Source organism: Platalea leucorodia, assembly GCF_965183815.1.
Source record: "Platalea leucorodia genome assembly, chromosome: 7".
Taxonomy (NCBI): domain Eukaryota; kingdom Metazoa; phylum Chordata; class Aves; order Pelecaniformes; family Threskiornithidae; genus Platalea; species Platalea leucorodia.
In genome coordinates this window covers 17,818,644-17,835,769 of record NC_138829.1, presented here as the reverse complement: position 1 = coordinate 17,835,769, position 17,126 = coordinate 17,818,644, and the positions used below count along the sequence as shown (strand labels likewise).

The following is a 17,126-nucleotide window of genomic DNA, read 5'->3' as shown; positions in this document are numbered from 1 at the left end:
TGCTTTTACTTCTTGATGACAGTCTTCCAGGGAAAGAGAAAGAATGGCAGGTTTTTACAGACAGAGGCATGGTAGAGAAATACCCGGAGGTATTCCAGATTTTGAAGCAGTTATTCGTCTGCTCTTGCTATGTGTTACAGAAATCGCTGCTTGTCAGATCACTTTCTTTATCCACAAAACGAGCAGAAAAGTCCCACTGCTTACAGCGGGCCTGAGCCCTGGCCAGTGCGTGACTAAGCTTGTCCTAGAAATCTACAATGTTACAGACTGTGATTGCTGCTGGCACTAAGTGCCAATCCTTAAATTTCTTCTAATGTGCCATGGAAAAGTTTCTTAAGAGAAAACTCACACTTTTTAAAAGAGGAAATATCCCTCTGTCACCAAGACCAGAGAAAATAGCTGTTCCCTCACTGCCAAACTGGGGGTGCTATGGCCATGTGTGTAATCATGCTGCAGTACAACACAACACCACATGCCATCTCCTCTGGTGCTCGATCTATGCGATAGCACACATCTGTACCTGGTGTGCCGGTCATGCAGTGCCCAACACTGCATACACCAGCATCACACACAGGAAATTCAGAGGCTGCTTTAAGAGCCTTCCAAGAATCACCCCATATGTATCTTCCCAAGAGTTTAACCTGCCTAGCAGTTCTCTGAGTATTAAAGCTGATGATTGACACATTTTGGTATTAGTTCCCTCATGGACCAGCGAAGTCAAATCCATCCACTGGAATGGATTTCAGCGTTTATTATGACCATATCATACTGGGAGAACCTGAGTATTTCCAGGGGAGTTGCAGGGATGGAGGTAGCAGCATGCTGGCTTGGTTCTGATAGTTATTTTGTACAAAGAAGCACCAATTCACTAGGTTGTATTTCATCACAAAAATCCTTAGTGCTGAAAATTGGTGATATGCTAAAGTGTTAGCTTTTATGAGGGAAAACAAACCACACCAGGAGAAACTTTTTATACAGATTGAATAAAAATACAGTTGAGTTATCTGCTACAGTTTTCTGCTACAGAAAAGCAGACATGAGAGAGTTTGATTGGGTCTGGCCCTTTGACACCAGTAAAAGAGATTTTAATTTAAGCACAATAGGATTTTTCTTTCTCTTTCTACTTCAAATTTGATTCTTATTAAAGTGAGGGATTAATACAACAGATCCAAGCTCTGTGCAAATAAATCTCTGCCTGTGCTTTCCTACTAAAACGTTTAACTCTTGCTACACCCTGCAACCAGATGATTGCTGTTATTTCATTCTTCGGCATCTCTTCAGTGCTTACACTGCTAATTAAGCTGAGACGTATGCTTTAGGCTAAATAGGATATAGATAGCATTGACGGTCAGTCTGTAAACCCGCCTTCATTTGGAAGACTAACAAGCAGAGAAATCAAGTTATTCCAGTTCGATTTTCCAATACTCTCCTGTAATACTTACGGATTTGTTACTGGGAGACACATACCATATATGTCTACTATAGTAGATACATAGGATCTACTACAGATAGGATACATAGGATATAGAGAGATGTATACATAGTATACATCTATCCATGGGTAAAACTGGTACTATCATCCGATCTGAACTCATGTTCAGTAGGTACTCGGTATTTTTATTTTGGTTTATGTCTTTTTAGCTGATGGGCTGGTGAGAATTTTTAAATGTTTTTCCTGTTGCACCAAAAAAAGATATAAGCCATCTGCTGCTGCCAAGCCAGTTTTCATGCTTATTGGCACTTCCAGTTTTTGTTGCACCCCAGGCTCCCATCAGAATGAGGGTTTCCAAACGTGAAGACGTGGATCTCCTTCCCCTGCTCCCCCAGGAAGTGGTAAAAAAATTCCTGTCTAACAATGCTGGAGGGTGACAGTCTCATGCAAGGTTTTAGGGCGCGTATGTTTGGATAATAATTCTTGCCACTTTCACATTTATACTGCTCATGAGAAAGTAGGTGATGAATCTCAGTGACATCCCTGAGATGCAGGTAAATGATTTGATATCTGTTTCAGAGAGAGGAAACTGAGCAGGAGAGGGCTTCAAGGGTCAGTTTGTGATGGGCACCGTAAACAGTCCCGTCCTCAGCATACTTTGCCACTCTCCTGGTCCCCCCTGCAGTGACCAGCTACATGACAGCAGGGAACCGAGGCTGGGACACCTCTGAAACCTACAGACATGCCTGGCATGGTGCAAGAAGGAAAGGATGCTGTTCAGTGGTGAGATGCAAGGCTATCCTCACCCAGAGCTAAGAAAGAGTCGAGGCAGGCAAAGGTCAGGGCAATCAGCATGTGCCTTTCCTTGGACGAAGAGGGTTGTGCCATATCGAGGTTACAGCCCAACCTAGATGCAGCTGGAGGATGAGTGTGTGGCATTCACATCTAAAGGGGATGGGTATATCATAAGTAAGCAGACAATGTACTGCTTTGGAGGTGGGAGACAGATTTGTTGGAGATTCAATGACAGAGGTCCCAATTCCAGGAGGTGCGCAGGAATGAGGGCCCAGGAGGACGACTGCAGAGGAGAGCTGGTGGGATGGAGGTGTGAGAAAGGACGGGGCAGAGCACGGTTATGGAGCCAGGGGCTGGGAACACACTGGAGGGACTCTTGGCTTCAGCATCACCCAGATTAATCCTCTCACTCTTTCTCTAGCCACCTCTACCTCCCAGCAAAAAAATAGAGTGAAGGATTTCTCACCCTAGCTAAAGCCAATTCAGCTAAACAATACGGGATAATACTCTGTGTCGAAGGTAGAGATGCTTCTCTTGTGAAGCATCTTATCTTATTTCCCAGCATTTATCAATAGATATCTTTTACAGTGGATCAAGGAATCTGAATTACTGAGGAATGTTGCCAGGCACTTCAGGGCATCCTTTTAACAGAGCTGTTTTAGGAAGGACTCATTGATGAAAAGAAATGCTCTAGTTACCCTGTAAAAATATAATTAATACGATTTTCTTTTATAGCTGTCTGTCCCACATCTGAGTAGTTTTCAGCTTAGCATTTGTCAGCAGTGTGAATGTCAACAATAAGAAGATCTAAGAGGAATTTTCACTTTTCTCTGAGCCTAATGCCTGTTCAAGTGGCTGACTTGTACATTGATATTCACACTGTTGACAAATAATGAGTGTCTTCATCAAGTATCTGTATTCACCAACATAAAGCATAAGACTTCGTTATGTGAATTCCCACAGCCTTTTCAAGTGCAGCTCTAAATTTATTTCAATTTCTTTTCTGTGCCTCCCATCCACCAGCATCAGAGCAGATTTGAAGAGCAATTACTTGCCAGGCACAAGTTGCCCCGGAGAGTTACTGCTCCCATAGGTATATTTTCTAGCCTTGGCAGAAATCATTCACAATTTGGCACTAGGCAGACAAATACAATAGCTGTTTTTGAAACAAATACAACTTCCCACATGGAATTGGACCAATCCCCTATGAACAGCCAATGGTAGATTAGGAACTACACGTAAGAAATTTTGCACTGTGTTACCAATCCAATTTGACTCCAATTTCAGTACTCCATAGACGATTTTTAAGAAGTTCAGATAGATAGAGTGAAAGCCTTCCAACTCCTCAAAACTAATAAGCATTCATTTTAGCTAAACTAGAATAGCAAAGATACTTATGTAAATTTAATAAGAAATTAGATACAGAATTCTGTCTTCTTGTTTGAATTCTCCCTTTTTGATGTTCTTGGATATACTATCCTTCAAATCCTGCATAATTTTTTCAGACAACCACAAAGCACGTGCAATACTCCACCATTGTGATACCCCTGCTGAGGCTCATCAAAAATCTTGCAGTTGCTTTGCATGCAGATAACATTTTTCATGAAAGGTATTTTCTTTTCTTCCCCCTGCTCCCCCCAAAAAAAATCCAAAGCTGAATAATCATCATTTAATCCAAACTGTGATTCAGGCATCACTGCAGTATCTCACGAGAGTTATGGATTTTGACTTTTTCCACTCGAAATATGAAACGTTATTTAGCTGAAGAAATTATTCCCACTCCCATTTTTCTATGTAACTGAAGTCAATAATTTCTAACCACCGGAGGCCTATGCAAGCACATCTATTGCAAAGACAGTGGTAGGGGAGCTGACATGGTTACTACGCACCATGTTGTACATAGGCTTCACATATGGTTTTAAATTAAAACAGACAAGTTTTGAAATGGATTCTGTAGATGATAATTTTGAAGCAAGAATAAATTAGAATTAGAGTCTCCAAATGAAAAACTACATAAATTACCCTAGAGTTTGGGTTACAAGAGCTTGCATCAATCTGAAATGCTACAATCGGTGATGGGCCTGGGCCAAAAATCTCACATCCCACATGTAAATTTTGAATACTACCAGAACGGGATAAGACGGTGTTTCCTGCCTCTACACTTGGCCAAGCCAAAGCTATAGACATTCCCCGGCAACCTGTAGCAATTTGACTTTGGGGAGTTCATATTAACCTGAACATTGTGGCCCTGTCCCATTTCTAGTTTTTCTCGTCCTCATGCCCATGACTGTGCATTAAACTTCATCCTTTACACAGGCAGGATATGGTACACACGGTGACTTTCCAATGGAAACACACATTGACTACAAGATGCATTTTGCCTTTAGGATGCCTTTAAACAAAACAAGGTGTCAGCCAAGTCTTGACTCAACCTTTGCGGGGCTGCATTGCCCTAAGCGTAGTAAAAGCATCTGGACTCTTACCTTTTTATGGCTTTGTAGCAAATGATGACAACTACGAAGAGGAACACCAGTGTGGCGCAGCATACTGCAATGATAATAACCAGGCCTGGCCACCAGGTCTCTTCAGTGGGACAAAAGGTAGACTTGGGAGCTGCAAAAAGAGTGTGGAAAAATACATGAGTTCTCCCAAATAAGCAGTGTATAATCAGATATGCTTCAGTCACCCATACAATAGCACTATGCCAGCGCCACAGATACATGCAAAGAGGGTATTTCACATTTAGGACCCATTTTTTTGCAAGCAATCAACTAGTTTGGTACTTGATATGTCTTATCATGGTCCCCAGATGACCAACTTCTCTGTCAGTGCTGTCCACACTCAGCATGAAGGAGAAAGGCTCAGCTCTGCTACCCGTGGGAAACCTCTCCTCCCTCTGCATTTGCCATCCCCTGTTGCATCAGATTTAGTTTTAGAGAGAGATCTTACGCTGATAAGCGTAGGCTTTCAAACCTCATTAGGGGAGGTTTATCAGGGAGCTGCAGCAGTGCCTCCCAATCAGAACTGCAGCTGCAATCATTGTAACCTTGGAGCGAAGAAGGGGGATTTGTTTTAAAAGAACAGGAATTTTATTACATTTATTAACTACTTTAAAAGGACTATAGTTGACAAGCTTCTTTCCCGTTACGTTGTCTTTGAATTGTATGATGTCCAATAATTAAGAAATGTCAGCATTAAGAAATGTTAACCCGTGAAAACAGGAGCAATTATTATTACATTTTTCTTATTCAATTTAGGGCTAGAATTGTCTATGTAAGTAGCACTCAAAACAAGCAATATTTTGCATCAAGAGTAATACTGGTGGCATGTAGTTCAAATCTTTTCCTTCAGGGCCATATTCCTTTTCCCGTGCTTTGAGAGGACACATTTCCTGAAGGATGGTGAGCGACAGCCAACGGCATGAGCACTACCAGTGTATTGCGGAGGGGGAAGAGACCCTTAACTCAGTGTATGCAACCACATAAAGCCCATGAGAGTTTGGGTCACCCTAAAGGAAGTTTAATAATGAATCAGTCAATGGGACTGTCTAAATCTACATTTTCAGTTAACTAGGGGAGAGAATTAAATATAGCAAAAGGCTTTTCTTTTGAGTCTAATTATGTGATCTGATATATCCTGAATTCTGAACTTCCTGTTATACACGTCACAAATAGGTGCACAAGTTAAAATATATCATCACACCTGCATCATTTATTGTGAGCTGACATCTCCTGTGCCTCCCGTGTTTGATTAGGAAAAGACAAACACATACTTTTAGGTTTAATACTCCTTAGGTAAAACCCTGAAGTACACAATTACTGAGAAAAGATTTTTCTTCCAGTTGCATGATCTGTAGAGGAATTGGCAACATTCACTCAGAAAAATCTGCAGGAGCACCTTAGAAAAAGACTAGGTAAAGAACTATAGGAAGCTATCAAAATAATAAAGCCAACAGCTTGATAATTTATAGGCAGTTCAGCATTTGGTGCCACATAAGAGGTCATATCTTTGTCACACGCATCAGCTTTCAACACATGCTATCACTCTGATCATACTTGTTTAGCAAATATTGCCTTCAATTTATTGTACATATATTGACTGTGAAGGTGGGGTTTTTTATGTTTTTGGGGTTTTTTTTTGTCCCTATGGGAGAGAAAAGTAAAGCTGAAAAATTAAGTGATTTGAAAAACTAGTGGTTCCTGGCTCTTTTGACAACTTGTCCACTCCCAGACTATCTCAGCATCTGAATTTCTACTTCATTACTATGTCAGCTGCAGAAGTCAGTTTTCAGTGGGTGATGGAACTATTTATTGTGTTGTGATAAAGCTAATATTTTTAATGTTTTTAATATTCTCTGAAAGTTTTCAATATTGTTATTTTCTAACATTCCAGAACAGAGGGCATTTCAAAGATGACAAAATGTTTGTATGAAGGAGCAGGCAGTCGCAGGGCCAACACCACCTTCCTGGTATTGCCCTGACAAACACAAAAGGTTGCAGTGAAATCAGAAGAAACATATGCATCAGCAGATGCCATGTAAAATTAGATGAGATCATAAAAAATGAGGCAAGTAGGGCCATCCTTATCTTGTCCTTGTTCTTCCTCCAAGGCGGGATCAACCAAACTATTCATAGAGCAAACGGAGATGGTGAGATGGGGTTGCTCCTTGGCACAACACATGAGACTGACAAATGGCAGAGACAGGGTATAAAGCAAGGCTTGTCACATGTCTGTGCACCACATGCTCCTTGATGGTTTATCACAGTATTTTTACATGGAGAATAAACAGATATGTGTGGGACTGAATAGTGAATATGATTCCTGACAGCCTATATGTAGTTATTAATGACAGGAAAATAAGAATTGCTGATGTGGAGGTGACCCCTAATCCACCGGTCCAGACCAGGCGCTCAGAAACAAGCACAAGAAATCACACTGGAAGCTATCAAAGCCTGTTTCTTAGTGGGTAGTGGGTTTATACAGCTTCAAAAAGTATTTTCTATTTCTACTCCTTATTATTGCAGTGCTAGGTAATCTTGTTTTCGTTAGAAATGTCCACTCTTTTTTCCAATAAGCTCCTGGTTGCATGCTGTTTTCTGCCTTTCTCAGTATGCATTCACATAGCCTTCATTACCATGGCATTTCTACGTCCTTAATGCATTTCTCCTCGCAATTATCCTCTGAGGAAGAGCAGAACTGCTTTTAAACCCCTTGGGCTGACGGGAAGCCCAAGCCTGTCCCGCATGGATGCTTCCATGTGCCTGCCACGCTGAGTGCCTATGAGCAGCAGCTGGGAAAGTCAGCCGAGAGGGGAACTTCCTAAAGAGCCAGCAAGGTGCCTGGGAAGTCCCATGTCCTCAGAGAGGTCCCTCGTGGTGAGTCCCACACTGAGCTCTTGATGTTAGGGAGGCGTTGATGTCTCTGTCCCCCTGGGATGGGGCTGACGGCTCTGCTCCCTGGGGCAGCCCAGGGCTGGGGAGGCTTGCCATCCTCCTGTGCCCGGGTCCCAGCCCCCAGCTCAGCACCCACAGTGTAGAAAAACCAGGTTGCACCTGCGAGGGACTGAGCCTGTCAGGCGCTTAATGATCAGAAATTATCCTGAGGTGAGGACACCCATAGCACCCTCTTGCAACTGTGCCACTTTGCATGGAATAGCAATGCATTTCTTCAGCACTCTGTGGAAGAGGGAAGACATGGGTCCCAAACCCTGCTCTAATACTGAAATTATTATAGTAAACACTGAGCAGAAGATGTCCCACACTACCTATAACAATGACAATGTCCAGTTGTTTCATTGTCTTGCAAAAGCTTTGATGAAATGTAGGAAAATGTTTCAGTTCTCATGGTTGCCTCCTTCTTTGTACCACCTCTTTCAAACCCATTGTAAGTCCCCAAAAGGTGTATGCTTTTGGAACGAAATCAGAATCCTTTTTTCAGAATCCTTTCCATTGTCGCATAAAGAAACAACAAGACACGTACTGCTGTCATTTACAGTGGTGTATTTGGGGAGTGGAGGACATCTCTGGGCACAGAGAGTCCCTTCGTCATCACCACGGGGCTACTGAGAGCTGAGGGTTGGCTAGCCTGGCCATGGTGTTTGCTCCCGTGGCACCCATCACCAGTCTCACGTGAGCAGTTTCAGCTGCTCAGAGCATGATTGCCTCCTGGCTAGAGTCATTCCTGACTGCTCTTCACTGGTCTCAAAATCAGATGAATGGAGAAGGTGATTTTCACAGTGCAAAACAACTCAATGAAAATGTGCTTTTTCTCCTAAGCCCCTAAGTGTTGTTCTGCACATTGAACACACTGTTGGGTGGAAAGTGGTAGGAAAGTGATGACATTTTAAAGAAGATGAGCAGAGCGAGCTAAGCAATCACAGCCTGTCATCCTGACAGAAATCCTGCCAAAATAATGAAAATCTCATTCAATTAATAAAATATTAAAATAAATAATTGATGCTAAACAGCATAGTTCTAGGAAAACACATCTTGTCAAACTAACTAGATATTTTCTGAGGAGATTACTGGTTTGGTAAATAGATGTATTAGTGCTGGTGTGATAACTTTAGACTTTGGTATGGCATTTGACTTAATTCCACATGATGTTGGGGTTATGAAGCTATAAAGCTACACAGTAAGTGTGGCACACATAAATTGAGTCAAAAGCCAGAGAACTGGTATGTCTCAAAACTAACTATGAGTGGAAAGTCACCACTGACAGAATTTTTTTTTAACAGTGAGTCCCTCCTTCCCCCCAAAATAGGGCGACGGATACTGGTAGAGTTTGTAAATGACTCAGGAATGTACCCCACTACACGTGGAGACTAAGCATATTTAGATTAGAAATAGGGTAATTATTATCATTAAGGGCAATTATCCATTACAATAGTCTATCAGCTATGGTGGAGTATTTCACTGAAAAATTTAGTTTAAGGTAGACTTTTCATTTTTTCCTAAAAGAAGTCTAAATTCAGCTAAAGAGACTGGACTCAGCATATGAATTAGGTAAAGAAAATGCTGTCTCCGGAAAGGCCACATAAGCACAATGCTTTTTTTTTTTCTTGGCTTTAAAATTTACAAAGGACAAACATTGGTTAGGTTTACACTTAGAGGACCAACGCCTTCAACTATTCCCAACAGCACCAAGCCTAAATAAATACAGTGAATTAACAAACCAACTTCAGACCTACAGTGGGTAGCTGGATCCAACTTACTGAAAATAAATTAATGAAAAAGTACTTTTAGAGCAAAGGCATCCTGTAAACTATTTAAGCACCACAAAAATCTCACACACTTGCTTTCTTTGACTAAATTTGTTTTGAAGGCTCAGCATAAAGACACGGCTCCAGTTCTAATGTTAGTAGGTATCTGTACACACATGGGTCTAGCCAGAAATGTGCATACCAGGAAAGATTAGCTCAGCTGCAGAGGGTTTCCCTCAATGTCCAGGCACAAAAATAGAGGTTGTGTCACTGGAAAGGAAGTTTCCATAAAATCGCAAAGAAGTCTCTCATTTCTTTTTAGCAAATCTCAGAGTGGGTCACTCTCAAAATTGCCCTGAGCTACTAAAAACAAAAAACACTGATGAAGCTGTTTTAATCTTCTGGATTAAGCATGAAATGGTTTTGTGTGTGTTATAAAAGCAATGCATACTTGTACTGCCTGCGCCACAACATAGAACCAGGACTTGGAATCCTTGGATACTCCCGCAGGTTATCTGTAGTAGTCATGGCTGTACTTTATAAAGCTAAGATTTTGGAAATCTAGTACTCCTGTTATTTATTTTGATTAGGGTTATTACTTTCCATTGCAGTAGGGGTTGTAGGCTAATTGCTCTTTGCGTGGGAATGCCAGGGCATTGGAAACTAACACCACAAAGTCTGTCAGGAGAGAGCTAGTGCTCCATCATGGGGGTTATGCTGGGTGGAGTTGGTGCCTCTGCACAGCCCTCAGCAGTGACACTGAGGCAGGGAGCGTGCCATCAGGGCATCCCTTTCCACTGGCTCTCACCCATCAGCTAGCCCAACAAAGCAAAGCAAAACAAAACAAAACAAAACAAAACACAAGGCTGAGCCAGAAAATAGCTAAGGGAAGCAGTGACCTGTGTGCCCGTGTGCAATCCCAGGGGAGGTGTCTCTGGCCGAGGTCCGAGTGTGTCAATCCACTTACAGGCTTGGTCCCAAGCAGCTGGTGAGTGTGTGCTGATGTGATGTGGAAGGGTGACAGTGACCCCCATCACCTCTCTACAACAACAGTAACTTCATGTCTAAAAAAGGAAGGGCACTTTCAAGATAAATCAAAACTGATCATTGTTTTTCCTCCTGCTTTTATTACTGTTCTTGCAGAAAGGTCAAGAGTGCTGGCATAATCATCTTTATGAGACATCTGCCCATTTTTAATATTGTATACTCACAACAGGCTAAACTCTGCCATCTCTATGCCTGCAGCACTCCTCTTGCTGTTGTAGGGCTGCTTGAATCAGCCATGCACACTTTTAATTAGCATGCTAGGAAGTGAGATTGGATTTTATTTTGAAGGCAGGCTCATATTCCAAGGGTCTCAAGTGTTTTATCAATCATCAGTCTTGTTCGGAACTCAAAAGGAACTGGAGAGGCAGGCAATGTGTTTCTAGCAACCTCTATGTATGTCACATATTTTAGAAACCTGTTGATCTGCTGGCTAAGGCAGGGTTTGGGGTTCTAGTCTCATCTTCACTCTTATTTTCCTTATTATTTTGATATATTCACATAATTTGCATGTTGGCATCTCCGTTTGCAAGACAGAGAGAAGCCACTAGCTCCTACAGCCATTATCATACTGGAATGCAGGAACAAGCCCAGAAAATGTGGAGAGGTTTAGATGTGATTTCAGATGTCACGAAAAGACTCCCAGGACACTCCGTGCCCAGTTAAATATGGAGAGGGATTTTGAATCTGTTGCAGCTTGGGTGTCTTCACATCAAGGTGTCTCATCCAACCCCCTGTGGAATAGAGGAGTTCAGTGAATCCCCTGATTAATGGGAAGTAACTTGGGTTCTGGGAGGAGAAACCCTACAGAGGAACAGTTACACACACACAGACACCAAGGCTCAGACACTTACTCTATAAGCACTGTGTTGTGTAAAAGATGAAACGCAAGGAGAGCCTCCATCACATGCCCACATCTTTTTTGGGAAAGCTAATTTTTGGTGCTGAGCCTGCGGTCTCTTGTCTACTTTCATGTAAGGCCCTTCACTCCCCCCAGCAGTGTAAATTCACCCCAAAAGGCGTGCTGATTAACTGAATTGTACATCAGAATGAAGCCTTGGGCAGCTAATAAAAAGGGCCAAGAGCTCAAGTGATGTAAACTAGAAGCTGTCCCTGCTCATTGCCAAGGGGGTTGGACTAGCTGACCTTTAAGGGTCCCTTCCAACCCCAACTATTCTATGATCCTATGAAACTAGTAGAAGTCCACCCAGCTGTGAGACTGGTGCCAGCTGAGACCTTGTCCCAGCATCTGCACGATGACACTCACAAGCACTGCTCTGAATTTTGCTGAACGTTAGGAGCTCAGTCTCCAGAGCCCTGGAGGCTGTGGGCTCTCTGGGTGCAGGTTTTGTTACCTAACCTGGGGCGATGTGGAGAGATCTGTGAGTCAATGTCAGCTCAAGTGTCCCCTCTTTGTTTGCTGTATTTCGTCAGGTAGGAACTGCTACAGATGTGTTTGGATAATCCACGTGGTAGGAACATGCTGTGTGTACCCAGGGCTGCTAACAGCAAGAGACAGCCGGCATGGGAAAAACAAATCCTTCAAAAGAGCCTTCTAATGAAGTTTGTGGTACTGCTAGATCTTGATACAAATATAGATCTTCAGCTGTTATTCTAAAAGGCATTTCAGGAATAGGCAAAGTATGTGTTCCCTTCCAACCATATCCATCAACACTCTTGGATGTGAGGGGAAAATTTCCTGGGAGGATGGGGGAGAGGAGGCCTCCCAGGAAACGGGGGGCCTTGGTGCCTCCTCCTGGGGCAGAAAGCCATGCATACATGCCACGCAGCAGCTCCTCTGCTTGCCCCAGCCTCACGCCTGCCCCGATGCACAGGCCCTGGGGCTTGCGCGTGGCCAGAGGGAAACCTGAGCCCACGTTCACATTGCAACCACAGCTGCACGCAGAAGGCAACACTCAGACTGCTGATCATGTACAAACACAGGCTCACAGAAGGAAGGATTGCCATTTTCCAGACAGATGAAGAAGAGGCTTGTCTAACCGTGTCAGGTTTCTGTGTGCTGTGAGAGGAACTCCCTGGTGTTTGTATATATACATATATACACACAATATATATATGCATACATATATGTATATACATATATGCATACACATACATGTCTATGTATTTGTATAAACACACATATGTACGTAGAAAGGATATATATGATATATATATATTTAATGTATGTATATAAAGGTATACACATGCATCCATATAAATGAAACTGCTGCCAATAGTTTTGTTAAATGTGTTTACATTCTGAGTAGCTTCTCAGGATTAATTAGTAATTGTTGGTGACAGAATAGGTGAGAAACTCTATCAACCCTTTTTTTTCTTTTCCCTGTTCCCTGCACTTGAGATTTCTTACATTGGCTGAACACATAAAGGCAAACATTCACATTTGGGGCACCTCTGTATGTTTCTGAAATGATTCATTTTGAAGATATAGGAGCTATAAGATATGAATGGATGCACTTCACTGTCTTCCTGGCAGGTCCAAAAATCACCTCATCAACTTCCCTTCACAGTTATTGCCTGCAGACAACACACCCCGCCACGCCTGAACTGCTGGAGGGGAGATGCAGGAGCACATCACATCAAATGCCAAAGGCAATGCTGGCATCAACAGGAGCCCCGGGGGCTGGGTCAGCCCCCCTCCCCGACTGGCTGGCCACGGCCTTGGAGACAGCCTGCAAGAGGCCGTAATCCTCCTCTGTACTGCCTCCAGACTGCACAGCAAACGCAGAGCAAAGACTGTGAGCAGACTTAGGGAGGGGAAGGTAGAGGCATTCCCAGATTTCAGCTGTGGTGGATCCAAGACAGGAGGAGTCTGAGCAGGTCCAGCCTCAGCCACATGAGCCACTGGCAGCACCAGGCACCATTGCCAGCAGCATGTACACACAATTAAACCTTGAGGAAAGATAAACTGGATTTGGTCACAACTGCAATGGGGCAACTTCTTTGCCCCATGGTAAGCCATGGTCATAACCAAACCCACGGTGCTGCTGGCTGGAGGGCTTTGGGCACAGACTCTCTCCCTCCTGGCACCCCAATGGCAGCTACAGTCTTGGCTCCGTGGGAGATATGAAATGACGTAAAGGAGATACGGGGAGCAGACCACCTTAGAGGAGCAAGACGGTGTCACATGCACTGCTGTATGCTTGCACATATGTGCCCAGAGAAGTTGTGGATGCCCCATCCTTGGAAGTGTTCAAGGACAAGTTGGATGGGACTTTGAGCAACCTGGTCTAGTGGAAGGTGCCCCTGCCCATGGCAGGGGGGTTGGAATAGATGAGCTTTAAATGTTCCTTCTGATCCAAACCATTCTGTGATTCTATGATGTTTAAATGTCTGGCACGGAGGTGCTCTGACATTGCAGCTGCTGGGCACAACAGTTGGGCCACGGCCCCAGCGCTGCTGCTGCTTCACCCTTGCTTCCCCCTGAGAAGCAGAAACAAAGCAATCTCCAAAGCAGAGCTCCAAACACTAAAGCAGTGTTGAGTGGATTAAATCCAGCAAATACAATAAAATACGAGATTCCCACAGCACTGTGGCTTCCCAGGGCTGTTCTGCTCAAAATAACGGACATGCTGTTACCTGTTCAGAGAGTCGGGGGGAAAAAGGGTACAGGATGGGCAGCACAGAAAGCCAGATCTATTAACAGCCATCATTAACTTGAGGGACCGGGCCAATGCAGCAGGAATGTAAAGCAGGAATGGCTGACAGCTTCAATAACAGATGAAGTCCACTTGGGGCAAGTTCATCTCCAGTAAATCCAAACATGATGGAAAGGATTTGGATTATCACAGTCCCCAAAGAGCAGTGACCCAGAAAGCTGCTCTGCTGGACCCATTCCCTGAGATCCTGCCACAGAGAACAGGCACAGGAGGAAGCCGCTACCCAGCGAGGAAAGGCCAAAGAACTGCTTTAGACCAGCAACATCCTATCCCACCACCCTCACCCCTGGAGCACGGCTGTAACTGTACAGGAGGTGCAATAGACTGGCTTAAAGAAAATAAGAATCACCTAATTTTGGAGCAAATTTTGATCCAGAAGAAAAATCTATGTTAGTTTTCTTTCATTTTTTTTACTTTCTTATAGATCTGCACCCTTCCTGTTGCTTGTAAACTTAGGGCCATTTCCAGAGTGCCACGAGCTAGTCGGGTAAACAACTACTGCCAGGCAATAGTGGAGCACTCAGCAGAAAGCCTGTCCTGATTTACTGCCTCCCTGGAGTAGCTAGGTTAAATAATACTGGTGGAAATCAGTTATTCCTGTAGCAGATGATACTTCTGTTTATCACATTATGTTGCAGACAAGTTTATGTCATGCAGCTGCTCCGTGCATATGTTCCTACGACACTTTTAACGGGGATATGCAATCACTACACAGCGGGAACTTCTGCTATAATAAAAATATGTGTGGGATGATGCTGGAGAAATTCCCTCCCCCGCAGCTTTTACAGTGTAGACGCTGTTATTCTACACTCTCGGTTCCCCCATCTCCTTAGTTTTCTCCCCCTTTCTAAAAATACTTCCCTTCCTTCTGAAACAAGAAACGTGCTCAGTTTTGTGCTTAGATTTGGAGACTGGAGTTTGCAGGAGGTGGAAGAAAGGGGCAGTTCTGCAGGAGTTTTCTGAAGGTCATGGATGATAGAGGAGCGCATGGCTCATTGCAAGAAATAGGACTGGAACTGCCCGTGAAAAAAACTGAGCCTGGATATAGCCAGTGGAAAAGAGAGGAGTTGGAGTTTTAAATGTGATGCTTAAGATCTAAGCTTTAGAGGTTATTGAACCTGCACACATTTAGGTTTGGGATTTGCAGTGGATTTCACTAAAGCCCCATGTTGCTGTGCTGTCTTGGTAGGTCTCATGCAGCTGCTTTTCCCTGGCAGATTTGAGAGTCCTTTTAAAAATGACCATATCATTAGGACCAAAATAAAAATAATACCAGATGAAAGTACCGGTCGCCCAGGCATAACTGAAGCACATTGCGAGGAAGTGGCTTGTGCAAGGTTGCTGCAGCTCAATGAAAAAGCCAGGAAACAAAATGTCTTTTGACTCCTGGCCAGTCCTACCCTCTGGATTGTGTTGCCTCCTCCTTGGGAGTCAGATGCAAACACTGGATTTGGCCATAACTACATGACAGGGGTGGCAGCAGCAGCTGCCTTGTTGACTTCCCGGGCAGGCAGCAGATCTCTGCCCCAAGCCGGCACACTGACGCCGTGCCCAGGAGCTCTGTGCGGCCGAGACCTACGGACAGAAACAAGGTGGGATCCCATAGGGTGCCCAGGAAGGGCAGATGCTAAGCTTGTAGGACAACTTGTGTTGGTTTTGGCACAGCTGCAGAGGAAGACTAGTATTTCAGTTCAGAGTCCTACATGCTTATGGAAGGATGATGATGCAGACAGCAGAGCAGTCAAAGGACTATCAAAAAAAGTAGGGAGGGAAAGTCTGTGCTCCAAACAATCGGCAGGCTGAGGGCCAGATCTGCCAGCCTTAATCCTATTAGGTTGTCAGTGAAGCTGATGGAACCTGCCAGAACTGGGGTACGGCCCCGCAATTAGGAGCAAAACATGGTTTCAGCTGCCAAGGTCTTTTGGAGGAGGGCAGGGTTAGCGAGCACAGAGAGTCTGTTCTCTAAAGCATGATCTGGAGAAGCAGTAGCATTTAAAGGCCTTGTGGAAAAAAGGCTTTTAAGGAGATTACATCATAGCTAGCTTCTGTGTTAACACTCGGCTCTGGCATTTATCTTTACAATGGGCGCTCACGTCAGCCACTGCCCTCTGATCTGACTTTGTCACATGTTTTTCTAACCAGCAGTCTCCCGATGAGACGCCATTTCTCCCTCGCCATCTGATTCTCCCTCAGCAAAAAAGACTGAATTGTTTTTACCCTGATTGATTAAATCACACACTACCGGTTTCTGTCCCGAGCAAATGAGAATTGAAGCCTGTGCCTTGCAAGGCAGCCTCCTCCTCGCAGCAACACGGTCATTCTGGAGAGCCTCATGGGTACCGTCACATTTCCCTGCTCTCTGCAACCTAGACCAGTGCCAGGCTGGGCAGAACTGAGATAGTCCTAGTGACACCCCCAGACAGTCCTAAGCGCTGCCTCCCTGTGAGAGCCATCATTCGGGTGAACCCTGCTGTACCTGGTGGCCTGCTTTCCGAAACACAGGAGTTGTCAATCAGATTAGTGGGTATCTGGTGCCTCTAAGAAACAGGTCACAACTGTCTCAAAATTTGCTGTTAAATTAGTACCCTTGAATTTATTTTAGAAGGTGACCTGATTTCCAGAGGTTCTGAGCACTCAGAGAGCCAGGATGCTTTAACTTGGGTGCTTAAATGTGGCTATACAAGCTTAAGTTTAATCATCTTCTGAATTTTATGATATAGGCTTTAACCTCTCTTTAGGCAGAGTGTCACGGTGGGTAGAGGACAGAAATTCCTCTCAGGACGTGGGTTCCAGCCTCAGCTCTCCCCCTTGCTTGTTGGAAAGATCTTCACGCCCAGCTTCTGATTCTCCTTCTCTGGGATGGGGACAGTAGTCCCAGCTTTCCAAAATGTTGCAAGATGTAGGGATAAAATGTGCAACATGAGGCTTATGTCAGCACTGTTGTTATTCCTATCCCAATTCTCTAATAGGGTAA

General features: G+C 44.0%; 1 protein-coding gene across 1 annotated transcript in view; it reads right to left on the bottom strand.

The window, feature by feature from the left end:
• Window positions 1–17,126, bottom strand: part of PRIMA1 (proline rich membrane anchor 1) — a gene marked incomplete at both ends in the record, with an annotated part of 51,832 nt that overhangs the window by 16,056 nt on the left and 18,650 nt on the right. The window contains one exon of the mRNA XM_082317077.1: window positions 4,711–4,840. Within this exon, the coding sequence (XP_082173203.1) occupies window positions 4,711–4,840 (130 nt within the window). The remainder of the gene's footprint in view (window positions 1–4,710; window positions 4,841–17,126) is intronic.